The 13,927-nt window shown below is 37.0% G+C and overlaps 1 protein-coding gene across 7 annotated transcripts in view; it reads left to right on the top strand.

Moving 5' to 3' along the window:
* The window catches only part of RFX7 (regulatory factor X7), a 140,406-nt gene that overhangs the window by 118,966 nt on the left and 7,513 nt on the right, over nt 1-13,927 (top strand). For all 7 annotated transcript variants that reach the window (XM_064570421.1, XM_064570422.1, XM_045900023.3 and 4 more), the window contains 4 exons: nt 7,462-7,578; nt 8,871-8,955; nt 9,906-10,113; nt 13,115-13,410. In XM_064570421.1, the coding sequence (XP_064426491.1) occupies nt 7,462-7,578; nt 8,871-8,955; nt 9,906-10,113; nt 13,115-13,410 (706 nt within the window). The remainder of the gene's footprint in view (nt 1-7,461; nt 7,579-8,870; nt 8,956-9,905; nt 10,114-13,114; nt 13,411-13,927) is intronic.

Consider the following 13,927-nt stretch of genomic DNA (forward strand, 5'->3'; position numbering starts at 1 on the left):
GTATCTGCAAATCAATCAACATGTGATACGCCACATTAATAAATTGAGGCATAAAAATCATGATTGACTCAGTAAATGCAGTATAAGCATTTGATAGAATTCAACATCCATTCATGATAAAAACCCTCAACAAAGTGGGTATAGAGGGAACATGCTTCAACATAATAAAGGCCATATATGACAGGCCCACAGCTAACATCATTGTGTAAGATCAGGAACAAGACATGTATGTCCACTCTTGGTACTTTTATTCAACATAGTATTGGAAGTCCTAGCCATAGCAATTAGGTAAGAAAAAGAAATTAAAAGCATCCAATTTGAAAAATAAGTAAAACAGTTTGCAGATGATGTGATATTTTATATCAAAAACCCTAAAGACTCCATCAGTGAGCTGTTAAACTAATAAACGAATTCACTAATGTTGCAGGATATAAAATCAATATACAAAAATCTGTTGTGTTTCTATACACTAATATTGAACTATCAGAACTTAAGCAAACAGTCTTAATTATAATTCTATTAGAAAGAATAAATACCTAGGAATAAATTTAGGTAAGGAGGTGAAAGACCTGTATACTGTAAACTACAAAACATTAAGGAAAAAATTGAAGACACAAACAAATGGAAAGATATTCCATGCTCATGGATTGGAAGAAATAATACTGTTAAAATGTCTCTACTACCCAGAATAATCTACATATTTGATGCAATCCCTATGAAATCCCTATGAAATTTCTAATGGCATTTTTCACAGAAATAGAACAAAGAGTCCTAAAATTTGTATGGAACCACAAAAGACCCCAAAGCAGTCTTGAGAAAGAAGAACAAAGCTGAAGGCATCACACTCTCTGATTTCAAACTCTGTTAAAAGTCTAGTAATTAAAACAGTATGGTATTGGCATAAAAACAGACACACGGATCACTGGAACAGAGTAGAGAGCTCAGAAATAAACCCATGCATATAGGTCAATTAATTTATGACAAAGGAAGCCAAGAATATACAATGGGTTAAGGACAGTCTCTTCAATAAATAGTGTTGGGAAAACAGGACAACCACATACCCAAGAATGAAACTGGACTACTATCTTAGACCATACACGAAAACCAACTCAAAAGTAGGGACTTGAACGTAAGACCTGAAACCATGAGACTCCTAGGAGAAAACATAGGCAGTAAGCTCCTTGACATAAGTCTCAACAATGATTTTTTTTAATCTGACACCAAAAGTAAAAGCAATGAAAAGAAAAATAAACGAGACTATGTCAAACTAAAATGCTTCTGCACAGCAGAGGAAGCTTAACAAAATAAAAGGGCAACCTACCGAATATGAGAAAATATTTGCAAATCATGTATCTTACAAGGGGAAAATATCCAAAATATATAAAGAACTCCTACAACTCAGTAGCAAAAAGCAAACTGATATTTAAAAATGAGCAGAAGAGGGCACCTGGGTGGCTCAGTTGGTTAAGCGACTGCCTTTGGCTCAGGTCATGATCCTGGAGTCCCGGGATTGAGTCCCACATCGGGCTCCCTGCTCAGCAGGGAGTCTGCTTCTCCCTCTGACCCTCCTCCCTCTCCTGCTTTCTGTCTCTCATTCCCTCTCTCTCAAATAAATAAATAAATAAAATCTTAAAAAAAAAAATGAGCAGAAGATCTAAACAGACATTTTTCCCAAGAAGACATACAGATGGCCAACAGATACATGAAAAGTTGCTCAATCATTAATCATCAGGGAAATGCAGATCAAAACCAAAATGAGGTATATCACCTCACACCTGTTAGAATGGCTGTTATCAAAAGGACAAGAAACAAGTGTTGGTGAGGTAATGGGAAAAAAAGGGAATGTAAATTGGTGCAGGCAGTCTCTATTGAAAAAAATATGGAGATTCCTCAAAACATTAAAAATAGAAATACCATATGATGCACTTCTGGATACTTGTCCAAAAATGAAAACACTAATGCAAAAAGATACATACATCCCCATGTTCCTCACACTATTTAAAATACCCAAGATACAGAAACAACCTAAGTGTCCATTGATGGATGAATGGATGAAGAAATTCTGGTGCACACACATACACAAATATTATTCACCAAAGAAACAAGTGAAATCTTGCCAATTCAGACAATGTACGATGGATCTTGCAGGCGTTATGCTAAGTGAAGTAAGAGAAAGACAAACACTCTATGATCTCTCATATGTGGAACCTAAAAAAAATAAATAGTTCATAGATACAGAGAACTGACTGGTGGTTGCAAAAGGCAACGGTTGGGGGAATGGGAGAAATGGGTGAAGGGTATCCAAAGTATGGATCTTGAAATCATGCATGAAGACAGTAGTATGCCATGAATTGTAGCCATCCATGGCTGACACTATGCCATTTCAAATTTTTGCTACCCAAAATTAGTGTATGTTCTTATAAATAAAAGCAGTTATACTTTATAACATTTTATACACATGTAATGCTATCTTCCTTGATTTTCTACCTGGTAGTATAGGGTGGCCTTTTTGCATCACACTTTTTATAGGTAGTAATGTGCTATTGCAGTGAAACAGCTTAAGTGCATTTTAGAGACTATTGTATCACCATCCTCATCAATCGACATTTATTGAATTCCAGCACTATAAATAATGCATATATATTTTACATGTAGTGAAATATGTGTGCATGTTTTCATATAAAGTATGCTATGGCCATTTTTTTTTTTTTTTTTTTTTACATCTGTAAGAAAACAGGAGCTCCTATTTAATGGTTTTGAGACTCAGAGGAGTATAAAAACAACTCTGCACAATAAAAAAAAAATACCTGCCTCCAGGTCATTGGGAGAATTAAATAATGTAATGCATACAGAGCACTCAAAAATGTCCAGGTATGGTAAGGTAACCTAAGACTGTATTTTTGCCCCTAATCTTTTACGACTTTTGTTTATATTGTTTTAACTTTAAGTAATTGTTTAATTTTTATAGTTAATTTGTAAATGGCATGAATAAACATTAAAGACTGATTTGCTACCAAAGATTTTGAGTGATGTGTTGATGATCATGTTGAAAGTTAGGCTTAATTTCAAAGTCTTGAAAGCGTACTATTAAAAAAATGAGATTTAAAAAAAAAAAGATCTCATTTTAAGAATGGCATTAGAATGTTGGTTATCCTATGAACGTACCATTGTTCCTTCCCATTTTTTAAGTCTTGGGTAAATATAATCTGACACTGAGTTAAGTGTTAACTGACACCATATCTTTTTTTTCTTTCAAGATTTTATTTAAATTCAAGTTCACATATAGTGGAATATGAATTTCAGATACAGAATTTAGTGACTCATCCGTTGCATATAACACCCAGTGCTCATTACATCACATGCCCTCCTTAATGTCCATCACCCATTTACCCTGCACCCCCCCCACCTCCCCTCCAGCAACCCTCAGTTTGTTTTCTACAGTTAAGAGTCTCTTGGGGCACCTGGGTGGTTCAGTCGGTCAAGCATCTGCCTTTGGCTCAGGTCATGATCCCAGGGTCCTGGGATTGAGCCCCACATCGGGCTCCCTGCTCAGCGGGGAGCCTGCTTCTCTCTCTCCCTCTGCTGCTCCCCCCTTGCTTGTGTGCTTGCTCTCTCTCTCTCTGTCAGATAAATAAATAAAAATCTTAAAAAAAATAAAAGTGTCTTTTGGTTTGCCTCCCTCTGTCTTTATCTTATTTTATTTTTCTTCCCTTCCCCTATGTTCATCTGTTTTATTTCTTAAATTCCATATATGTGTGAAATCTTACGGTATTTGTCTTTCTCTGACTGACTTATTTCACTTAGCATATACACTCTAGTTCCATCCACATCATTGCAAATGGCAAGATTTCATTCTTTTTGATGACTAATATTGCGTGTGTGTGTGTACACCACATCTTTATCCATTCATCAGTTGATGGAAATTTGGGCTCTTCCCATGTTTTGGCTATTATGGATAGTGCTGCTATAAACATTGGGGTGCATGTGCCCTTCAAATCACTATTTTTATATCCTTTGGATAAATACCTAGTAGTGCAATTGCTGAATTGTAGTGTATTTCTTTTTTTTTTTTTTAAGATTTTATTTATTCATGACAGACAGAGAGAGAGAGAGAGAGAGAGAGAGAGAGAGAGAGGCAGAAGCAGGCTCCCAAGGAGCAGGGAGCCCGATGCGGGACTCGATCCCAGGACCCTGAGATCATGACCTGAGCCGAAGGCAGACGCTTAACCATCTGAGCCACCCAGGCGCCCATGTGTATTTCTATTTTTAACTTTGTGAGGAACCTCCATACAGTTTTCCAGGGTGGCTGTACCAGTTTGCATTCCCACCAACAGTATAAGGGGGTTCCCCTTTCTCCACATTCTCACCAACATCTGTTGTTTCCTGAGTTGTTAATTTTAGCCATTCTGACCATAACTGACACTATATATTGCTTGATCAACCTGCAGTTAAAGTTATGAACCAGGAAAACCAGATGTAAATAACCAAGATCTCCACGTGACCTGGAATAATCTGTAGATTGTTACATAGCAGTGGTTTCAAAATTATGATTAGGTAACCTAAAAATACTTCCTCAGATTAAAACAAAATCATTGAATATCTATATCTTCCCAGTGGAGAATGGGCTCTGATAATGAAATCCTTTTTCTTTGAAAATTAGAACCACTAAAAATTGAATAGGCCGTCTTACAATCTAGAGCCCTCTCTATCAGGGGAAGTGTTCACATTGATGTAACCCATCATTTAGGAGAAGTTGAACTGTACAACTTCTGAACTTATTGCCAGTTCTGAGAGTTCATAAAATTAAAGAAATTGAGGACCTGCTCCAGTATGGTTGCTTTTAATTTGGGACTCTATTTTCTCTTTGACATATAAGATGTCAAAGTATAGAATTTTGAATCATAAGCAATTTTATTTTAACATTGCCTACTATTTTTTTTAGGAGGAGTAATTTGAGCTGTTTATATGTCTACAAGGTACTTTTTATACTTATCCACTAAAGAGTATATTGAAGATAAGGTCATCGTAAAAAAAAAAAAAAAAAAAAAATCCTTCCAAAAGAGGAATTCCTCTCTTTTACATGTCCTCCTTATTTAAAAAAAAAAAAATTAAGTAATGTTTACACCTAACATGGGGCTCAATCTCATGACCCCAAGATCAAGAGTCACATGCTCTACCAGTTGAACCCACCAGGCACCCCAGAATTCCTCTCTTTTAATGGAATAAATAAGAATCAAAAAACATTTCACATTCTGAAGTCACACTCAGGATTTAGCAAGCAAATTCTGTAGTGATCATCTGGATACTTTACTTTGCCAACCTTTCACACATCCCTTTTGCCAAAGTAAAAAAATTTGGTAGACTAATGTAATGAAAAACCATGAAAACCTAAGTCCCAGAGGGAGAAAAGGATGGCTATATTACCTTTCTCATTAGACTCATTGCCCTGCTTCTCTTTATTTGGTGTCCGGTTCTTTAGGCCCATATATATGCCATTGCTATCATAGGAGCTCTGTGGACAGTGTTTTCCTTATTGCCTTATGTGTTTCTTTAAAGTTTCTTGTTTTAAGCCTGACATAATATTATGTTAAAATTTAATGTGACTCTTAAATCTTGTTCTTAATGCTGACAGTACAGTGGTGAACGAGATAGTTATGGTCACTGCCCTGGTTGTACATACAGCCTAATGGAGGAGGCAAACAACAAGGAAATTGGCTGTTACATAATTATTATAAGTCATGAGAAGAAAAAAGAGTACACTGATAAATATGGTGAGAGTGTCACAGGAGGGCACTGCTTTAGATAGGGGAGTTATTAGAGACACTTACTTCTGAAATAACGTTTCAGCTGGGACTTGAAGAATAAGAAAAGTAATTTTTCCAGGTAGGGGGAACAGGTCAAGTCCCCGAGGTGCAAAAGAACGTCATTTAATTTTCTTTCTGGTCTGATTTAAACCATAAAAATGACTGATTTAACTTGATACTGAAATGGTTATGATTTGATACAATTCATTTAAATTGTCAGCACTGGAAAATAGTTACCTCTTCACTTTGTACCTTCAACCTTGACCTGAACCACTAGAGTATTACATGTAGTCTCAAGTTAAATATGACATATTTAATCTAATACTTCCTGTCAGGGGAATTCTCAATGCATGTTAGCTCCTTTCCTTTCTCCCCCCTCTTCAACATTGCTGGGAATGTGTTTGCTGGGCAGCTCCTCTCTCCCCACACCTGCACCAGAGATACGTGGAATTTGGTGTGGGTATAGGAAGGGCACAATCAAGAATAATACCATTGTCTCCAAAACCTGACCCTAGTGTCTCTGTTAAGGCTCCCCAGGGTCCCTACCTCCTCCTAAGTCTCACCCAGTTTGACTTCTTAAATTCAGGTCACTTCAGGAATGTATTGCATAATACAAATGTATACTTATATATATTTATGTTACATAGATAATACAATATAAATATACATGTAAGTATATATAATGTTTTTACATACTAGCAAGAGCTAGTATATTCAGCAGTCTACAAGAACTGAAGTCCCAGTTACCATTATATCCTGTTCACAGGTCTTCAGTTGTTTTCCTTTGTTTCTTCTTAAATCTCTTTTTGGCTCTCCACTGCATGACATTATCAAGAAGCTGCTCTGGTCAGTGCTGAAATAAGAGGTGAGGTGGGGAAATATGACTGGATTCCCATGGAATTCCTCTGATGTCCTCTTTGGTGTTTCTCAGGTAGTGGTCCTCTCAAAGGCCTTGGTAGCCTTGGCCTGCTGCTGAACTGGTACAGGAGGGATTGGCTCTTTACCTATGACTGGATTCCAGTAGTAGTTAAGACTTGGCTTGTTTCCCTGTTCCCACTTGAAGTTACTGTTTTACAAAGTACTTTTTCCTGGCAATAATAGAAGTGGTGGGGGTGAAGAAAGAACACTGGACCTTTGGAATCTCTCTCTGTGCCTTCATTTTTTTCCCTTATCAGTAAAATGAGAGTGTTGGTATAGATGATCCCTGAGGTCCCTTTTAGGCCTAATATATCATGTTTCTATTTTAAATTATATAGTTTTGTTTCTGCTGTCTGACTTACGTAATGTGTATGTTGGAAATTATCTCAGTGTTTGAATTTGATACTTCTGTGGAAATGTAGAGCCCTACTGGTTGAGCTGGATATACTCATCTCAGAGTGCAGGGTTGGGTTATAATTGGAAAACTTTGTACTGGGGTATCTCTTACAGTGAGTTTTTTTGGATGCTATTGAAAGCATGGTATTGTATACCTTGAGGATGAAACAAGCTAACTAAGCCTGAGTTAGTCTCCAAAGAGTTATGATCAGTGAAATTTGTGGTGAATGACTTGAAGATGTGGCTTTTAATTTTGTTAAAGTGGTCAAATTGTATTGAAATAGCACTGTCCTGTGTAACTCTGAGTTCTGTTGCTCTAAATTGGTCCCTCCTTCTTTTGCAGGAGCTATTGTGACAATCTTGGTTACCATCCATTAAGTGCTGCTGACTTTGGAAAGATCATGAAAAATGTCTTTCCAAACATGAAGGCACGTCGTCTGGGCACAAGAGGCAAATCTAAATATCCTTTACCGGAATGGTTTTTAGTACTCTCTTTAGTAATCACTTAGAACATCTGCTGTTGTAGTTCAACTAGCAACTATATTTAGAAGTAAATTTAAGTCAACAAATATAAGCAACTCAAAGTTCTTAGTAGAATAATTGCAAACATTATTTTCCTGGCTATATATCAAACTACAAGAGAAATAACAAATAGTGGTTTTAGGATTACGATAGATTTCACCATATTCTGTCACTGTAATGTGTGTTCTTAATGGTCCAATCTCCTTTTCTTTAACAATAAGAATTAACTGAGATAGGTCACAGTGCAGCTATTGTAAATCATATCAGTAAAAATGGAGAAAGAGGTTAGCTATCTTCTTCCCGTAATTTAGAAACATCGGGATCTCTTTGGCAAAATATACACCACTCAGGAAAAATTCCTGTGGAACTTGTCCTGGATGATTATATTCTCTTTAAAGTATTTTTTCAGCCAACCATTTAAAGCCTGTATTAAAATTAAAGCCAGAGCATAGGAAAGGTCCCTGTTGTGACGGAGACATACTTAGTAGCAAACAGAAGGAAATGAAAATGAAGAATTTATTAAAGTCCTTCTGACTCTTGGCAGAAGGCTGTAAAATAGAGGGTCTCTGTATTAGAAAAATATTATTTCTCTTTACGTAGCCCTTGGCCTTTTCCAAGGCACAGAAACCCGCTTCTGTGGAGATGAGAGGAAAGGGGAAGGAAGGGGACACTGCTTTTCTGAAACAGCTCCAGGTGCTCTCTGCTCACTTGTTGCATGACCCATCCTTGTTCTCTGAGTACAAGCAAAACTGTCTTGATGGGTCTTTGGCATGTTACAGGTGATAATCCTGTGTGTTTCAGTGGAAAAAGAACTGAAAAGGTTAAAGCCCTTGTGACACTCTTTAGAGTTGTTTTTGTCCCAGTGCCCTGGGCTAAAGTTTCCCTGTGCTGTGCCAGGTTTCCATCTGGATATTCCTTTTCCTTCTGACCTGTTTGTTACTGGTGGTTGGCATAGCCTATTAGGAACATTTATTCATAAAATTTATAGCGATGAGAATCATTTTGTTTCGTTTAAGACAATAACATTCTACAGAGACTGTTCCAATTTCAAAACAGTGAAAGTGTCCTGAATTTATAATATTGAGGTTTCTCTTACTGAAGAACTCAGAAAGTAGATGTTATCTCGTGCTGATTTTATTCCTATTTCATAATATGGTTACTTCTCAAATGGTGATTATATATAAGCAATTCATTTAATTTAGAATGCTTTAGACCTTAACTGTTTATTACATATTGCTACAGTGGACTAAGGAAAAAAGCCTTTGTTCATATGCCAACACTGCCCAATCTTGATTTTCACAAAACTGGAGATGGGGTAAGAATTCTGCCTTTTCTTTTTAATAAGTAGAATTATACCTTAATATCAGCATTGAAATGCATACTGCATAGTCTCATTTGGATAAAACCAGGGACCAGGAACTATGCCTTTTACAAAATAAATGAGACAAAAAATTTAACAGTGGCTGAAAAATTTTAGCGTATCTGACTTACATCAGCATGATTGATGAAATTAGATAGCATTTACATCAACATCGTTGACGAAATTAAGAGGAACATAGGTCTAAACTGGTTTCTAAATATATCCATGATGTATATTGACTATATATGTATATTGTCAACAGGAAAAATTAAGTTGTGGGGTAATATAGTATGGATGTCTTTTTTTTCCCTTTTTGATTTACTTATATATCTAATACAAGTACAAAGAAGAGAAAATACAGCTAGTGGCATAGTTTGTTTTATTGATGTCAGAAAAGTGTTTTAGAAAGATTCGTAAGATCCCTTAGCCTTCATATATATTTAACGACCATTTCAGTGTTTCAGACCCAGTGCTCCTGGTGGCTGTAACCTGGCCGGTGGTGTAGGCATAGGCCTCGCATTTGCACGGCTCTTCTTCTTTTTTTTTTTTTTTAAAGATTTTATTTATTTATTTTGACAGAGAGAGAGACAGCGAGAGCAGGAACACAAGCAGGGGGAGCGGGAGAGGGAGAAGCAGGCTTCCCGCGGAGCAGGGAGCCGGATGCGGGGCTCGATCCCAGGACCCTGGGATCATGACCTGAGCCGGAGGCAGACGCTTAACGACTGAGCCACCCAGGTGCCCCTTGCACGGCTCTTCTATGCCTGCCAGTAGGGCGTTTTATACGACTTTGACCCGACAGACCTAGATTACATCTTCTAATTAAGAATACACGCCTTCAGTGTGCTTCAGTTTAATTTCTCTGAACTTTCTTTTATAAGTTAACTTTTCCTTTTTCCTTTGTTTAGTTGGAAGGAACGGAACCTTCTGGGCAGCTTCAAAATATTGAGGAGGAAGTTCTCTCTTCTGCTTGCCGTCTTGTGTGTGAATGGGCCCAGAAAGTGTTAAGCCAGCCATTCGACACGGTCTTGGAGTTAGCACGCTTCCTTGTAAAAAGTCATTACATAGGCACCAAGTCGATGGCAGCTCTAACGGTCATGGCAGCAGCACCACCAGGTACAGAATTACCACTAACAAGCTAAAGCTCAAAGGGACAGAGGTGTTACTGCATTTTAGAGTTGGTGGCAAAAGAAGAGTTTCTCCAGAGAACTTTCCTGTCTTTTTAGTGTTTGTATGAGTTTACCCTCACTTCACTTAACTCTAAGTTTAGATGGGTTTGTTGAGCCAACAAAAATAGTAGTAATTATAGTCATTCCATTATAAAGCTGCAAGCTGTAGTTTTTCTCTAGTATATTGCTCTGCTGAAACATGAAACTTTTATGATTTCCCAGTTGATCTTAATTTTTCCATTGCTACTTTAAAATTTAAAGAATATGTGTATGTGTACTTTTAAATATGCATGTGTGTCTAAATTAACAAATATTAGATAAGATTAAATTTTTAAAATGACTTGCTAGCTTCCTATTAGAAACTAATACTTATAAACAAAATGATCTTTGGATAATGTGAGAGGTAACTTCGTGTCACAAAAAGCAAACTATATGAGGCATTATTATAAAATAGCAAGAGTGATTTTTTTTAAATATACATTCAAATGAATATTTTTGTTCAAATAGGGATTTTTTTCATTTGATAGTTTTAGGAATTGACAGTATTGGAATAAACAACTCCCTCCTAAATTAGTAGCTGTGTAAAGTACCCGTTCTGTTGCAGTTTTTTAAATGTCTCATTTCAGTCATACGTTTTAATAACCTAAGGAAGAATGAATAAGTTGTGTTATTACTCTAGGAAATTATAATTTCTATGGAAAATGTATTAATGTGAAACTTGTTTTCCAGAGATTATTCTTCTGATTATTAAATGTAAATAATTTAAATCTGTAATGGATTTCTCCCAGCCAGAATTGTAGTTTCTTAAATAACTTCACTTTTTTTTAAATCTTAATAATTTTAACAGTTATTTTTCTTTCAGTTTTTATTTATCAGAAGCTTTACGTATTTGGTGGGGGGTGTATTCTTGTTCTATCCTTTCATCTTACTGTCAATTGAGGACTCACTTCAGCAAAATAATCTCTTACCAGAATTTTGTCATGATTTTCTTTTTCTAGATTGTAAACTGTATGACTTAAAGCTGCTCATTTACACTTACACATGAACAGGAGAGCGCTTGTGTAGCCTTATCTAGTTAGGTAGCCTGATATGCTACCTCATTTCTTCCCCCAGCAGTCCTGTGAGACAGGTGATATTAATTCCCATTTTACAGATCAGAAAACAGGCTTGGGGAGGTTAAGTAATTTGTCCATGGCCAGATACGCAGTGGGACCAGGATTTGAATTCCAGTTTGTTGGTCTCAAAAGCCCAGGTTAACTGCATTACATCATGCTGTCTTCTTATCTTCTGGCAAAATGAGGTTTTAAAAGATATGGGCCAACAACAGAAAAAAAAAAAAAAAAAAAAGATATGGGCCCTTCGGCTTTCTGTGTTCTCTCTTACCCCTACTGACACCTAGATTAGTACTTGAACGAGCTGAGGAATTAGGAGGTACCATGGGAAAGAAACCTCCATCTTATTTTCCTCATTGCTCACAAGGTCTGACTGAAAGAAGTGGTGAATGATGGGATGAATGAATTTTTAAAGCATAAGTGTAAAGGAAGGTGTGTTTTTTAAACAAAAATACTAAAAATTTCATATATAAACATGTTTCACTTTGTGAAAGTATTCAGTAGTTTAGCAATTATATCATTACTCAAAACATTTTTAGATTCTTAAAATTTTGTTCTCAACCACTGCTATATTTTTTTAAATACCTTTGGTGATTAATCTTCATCTTTTGAAGGTGAATTTGGTTTTTTATAAATATAGTCTCCATATTAAGAACAGGTTGTGTTTCAAATGTCCTTTTGTACGTCAGCTGCTTGGAAATCATTCCTGTCCAGAGACCCTGGCAGGAGGGAGACAGCTGAGCTTTGAGCCATTGGCAGAGGCTTTCGGGTGCAGGTGCTGAGAAGCCAGAGCCCAGGCTGGGGGCCAAGAGGGAGCAGTACAGTTTGAGCTGGATTTGAAGAGAAAAAATGGTACTTAGGTGATCAAAAGGGAGTCAAAAGATGAGGGACTACTGAGTAAGTGTGTGGGAAAGAGTTTAAGTCACTTCTTTCTCTCCTGTCCCCCCTCCACAACTTGTTGATGAAAAGCAGAAATTGGGCCAGGGAAACGGTGTACCAGAAGGATGGTGGGGACCTCCCCTTTCGTCTACACTGTTTTTACCAGCCACAGCTTACTTTCTAATGATTGTAATGCTGCACCCTAAATGTGAAATGAGCTTTTTAAAAAATTAATTGTACTATATCATCAGTTGTTCTTAACTTAAAATTTATCTTTTTGCTTAGTTTATCATTCCTTTTTTCTCAGTGTTGCTCTTACTACTGCTTTGAAAAGTTTTCTCAGTGACACTGTTTCAAAATACCTTAACCTCAGTTTTATGCAGCAGCTCTGCTTAATTACTCCTGTGTCATACTGGAATAATTGTATAGTAGCAGTTAAAATAGTACCTCTTTTTGTGAATTTGTAGAATTAAACACTTGTTTTCCCTATACACATTTTTTCTAAATATGAATGATTTCAGCAAATATTTATTGAATGCCCCTTGTGAGCTGAATATTTAAATCATGAAAATACATGCATTTCTAATTAGAGAATTGGGGAAGGACATTTCTGACATCTGATAAGATGTGAAACATGCTCCTTTGGTATTTATTTATCTTAACTTCTGCATATTTATGACATAGCTACTACTCTTTTCAAAATCTTCATCTGTTATTGCTGACTTAACTGAAACGGTCACCTGAGTTGAACCATATTTTAAGGTGTCAAACAATGTTGACAACTGTTTTTAAACTGAAAGTCTAACACTTAACGCTTTATAAAGAGATTGTGAATTAAAATTTGCTGGTTTTGGTTGCTTTGTCCAGTAGATGGCTACATAGCCAAAGAAATTGAGTTGTGACTGCCTTCTATAAAACAGAGTATTTATTTTAGCTTTCTTTTCTGTTTATTTTCAGGAATTAAAGGAATTACCCAGCCGTCTGCTTTTATACCTACAGCTGAGAGTAATTCTTTTCAGCCTCAAGTGAAGACTTTGCCTTCTCCTATTGATGCTAAACAGCAATTGCAACGGAAAATTCAGAAGAAGCAGCAAGAACAGAAACTACAGTCCCCTTTGCCAGGAGAATCCTCAGGCAAAAAAGCAGAAGGCGCTACAACCAATGGAGTGACTAATCTTTCTAATGGAAATCCTGCAATCCTTTCTCCTCAGCCTATTGGTATCGTTGTGGCAGCTGTCCCTAGTCCCATTCCGGTAATAGCATTACATAGTGTTAGACCTCACTGGGATGCTGGGAGAGCATTTGTTTAATTAAAAGTGGCACACAAGAAGGAGGCAAGTATAGGTATAGATTCAGTTACAGATTGATTTTGTGAGCACAGATAGATTCAGCTTCAGTCAGTCGTCTTTTAAAGATTTTACTTGGGGTGCCTGGGTGGCTCAGTCGTTGGGCGTCTGCCTTCGGCTCAGGTCATGATCCCAGGGTCCTGGGATCGAGCCTCGCATTGGGCTCCCTGCTTGGTGGGAAGCCTGTTTCTCCCTCTTCCACTCCCCCTGCTTGTGTCCCCTCTTTCGCTGTCTCTCTCTCTGTCAAATAAATAAATAAATAAAATCTTTAAAAAAAAAAAAGGTTTTAATTATTTGAGAGAGAAAGTGCGCACGTGCGCACAAGCATGGCAGGGGGAGGGGCAGGAGGAGAGAGAGAGAATCTCATGCAGACTTCCCGCTCAGCATGAAGCCTGACCCAAGGCTCGATCCCATGACCCTGAGA

The sequence above is a fragment of the Mirounga angustirostris genome, unplaced genomic scaffold (genome assembly GCF_029215605.1).
Source record: "Mirounga angustirostris isolate CCGP_5_RB_7025 unplaced genomic scaffold, mMirAng1.0.hap1 SCAF_9, whole genome shotgun sequence".
NCBI classification, from domain to species: domain Eukaryota; kingdom Metazoa; phylum Chordata; class Mammalia; order Carnivora; family Phocidae; genus Mirounga; species Mirounga angustirostris.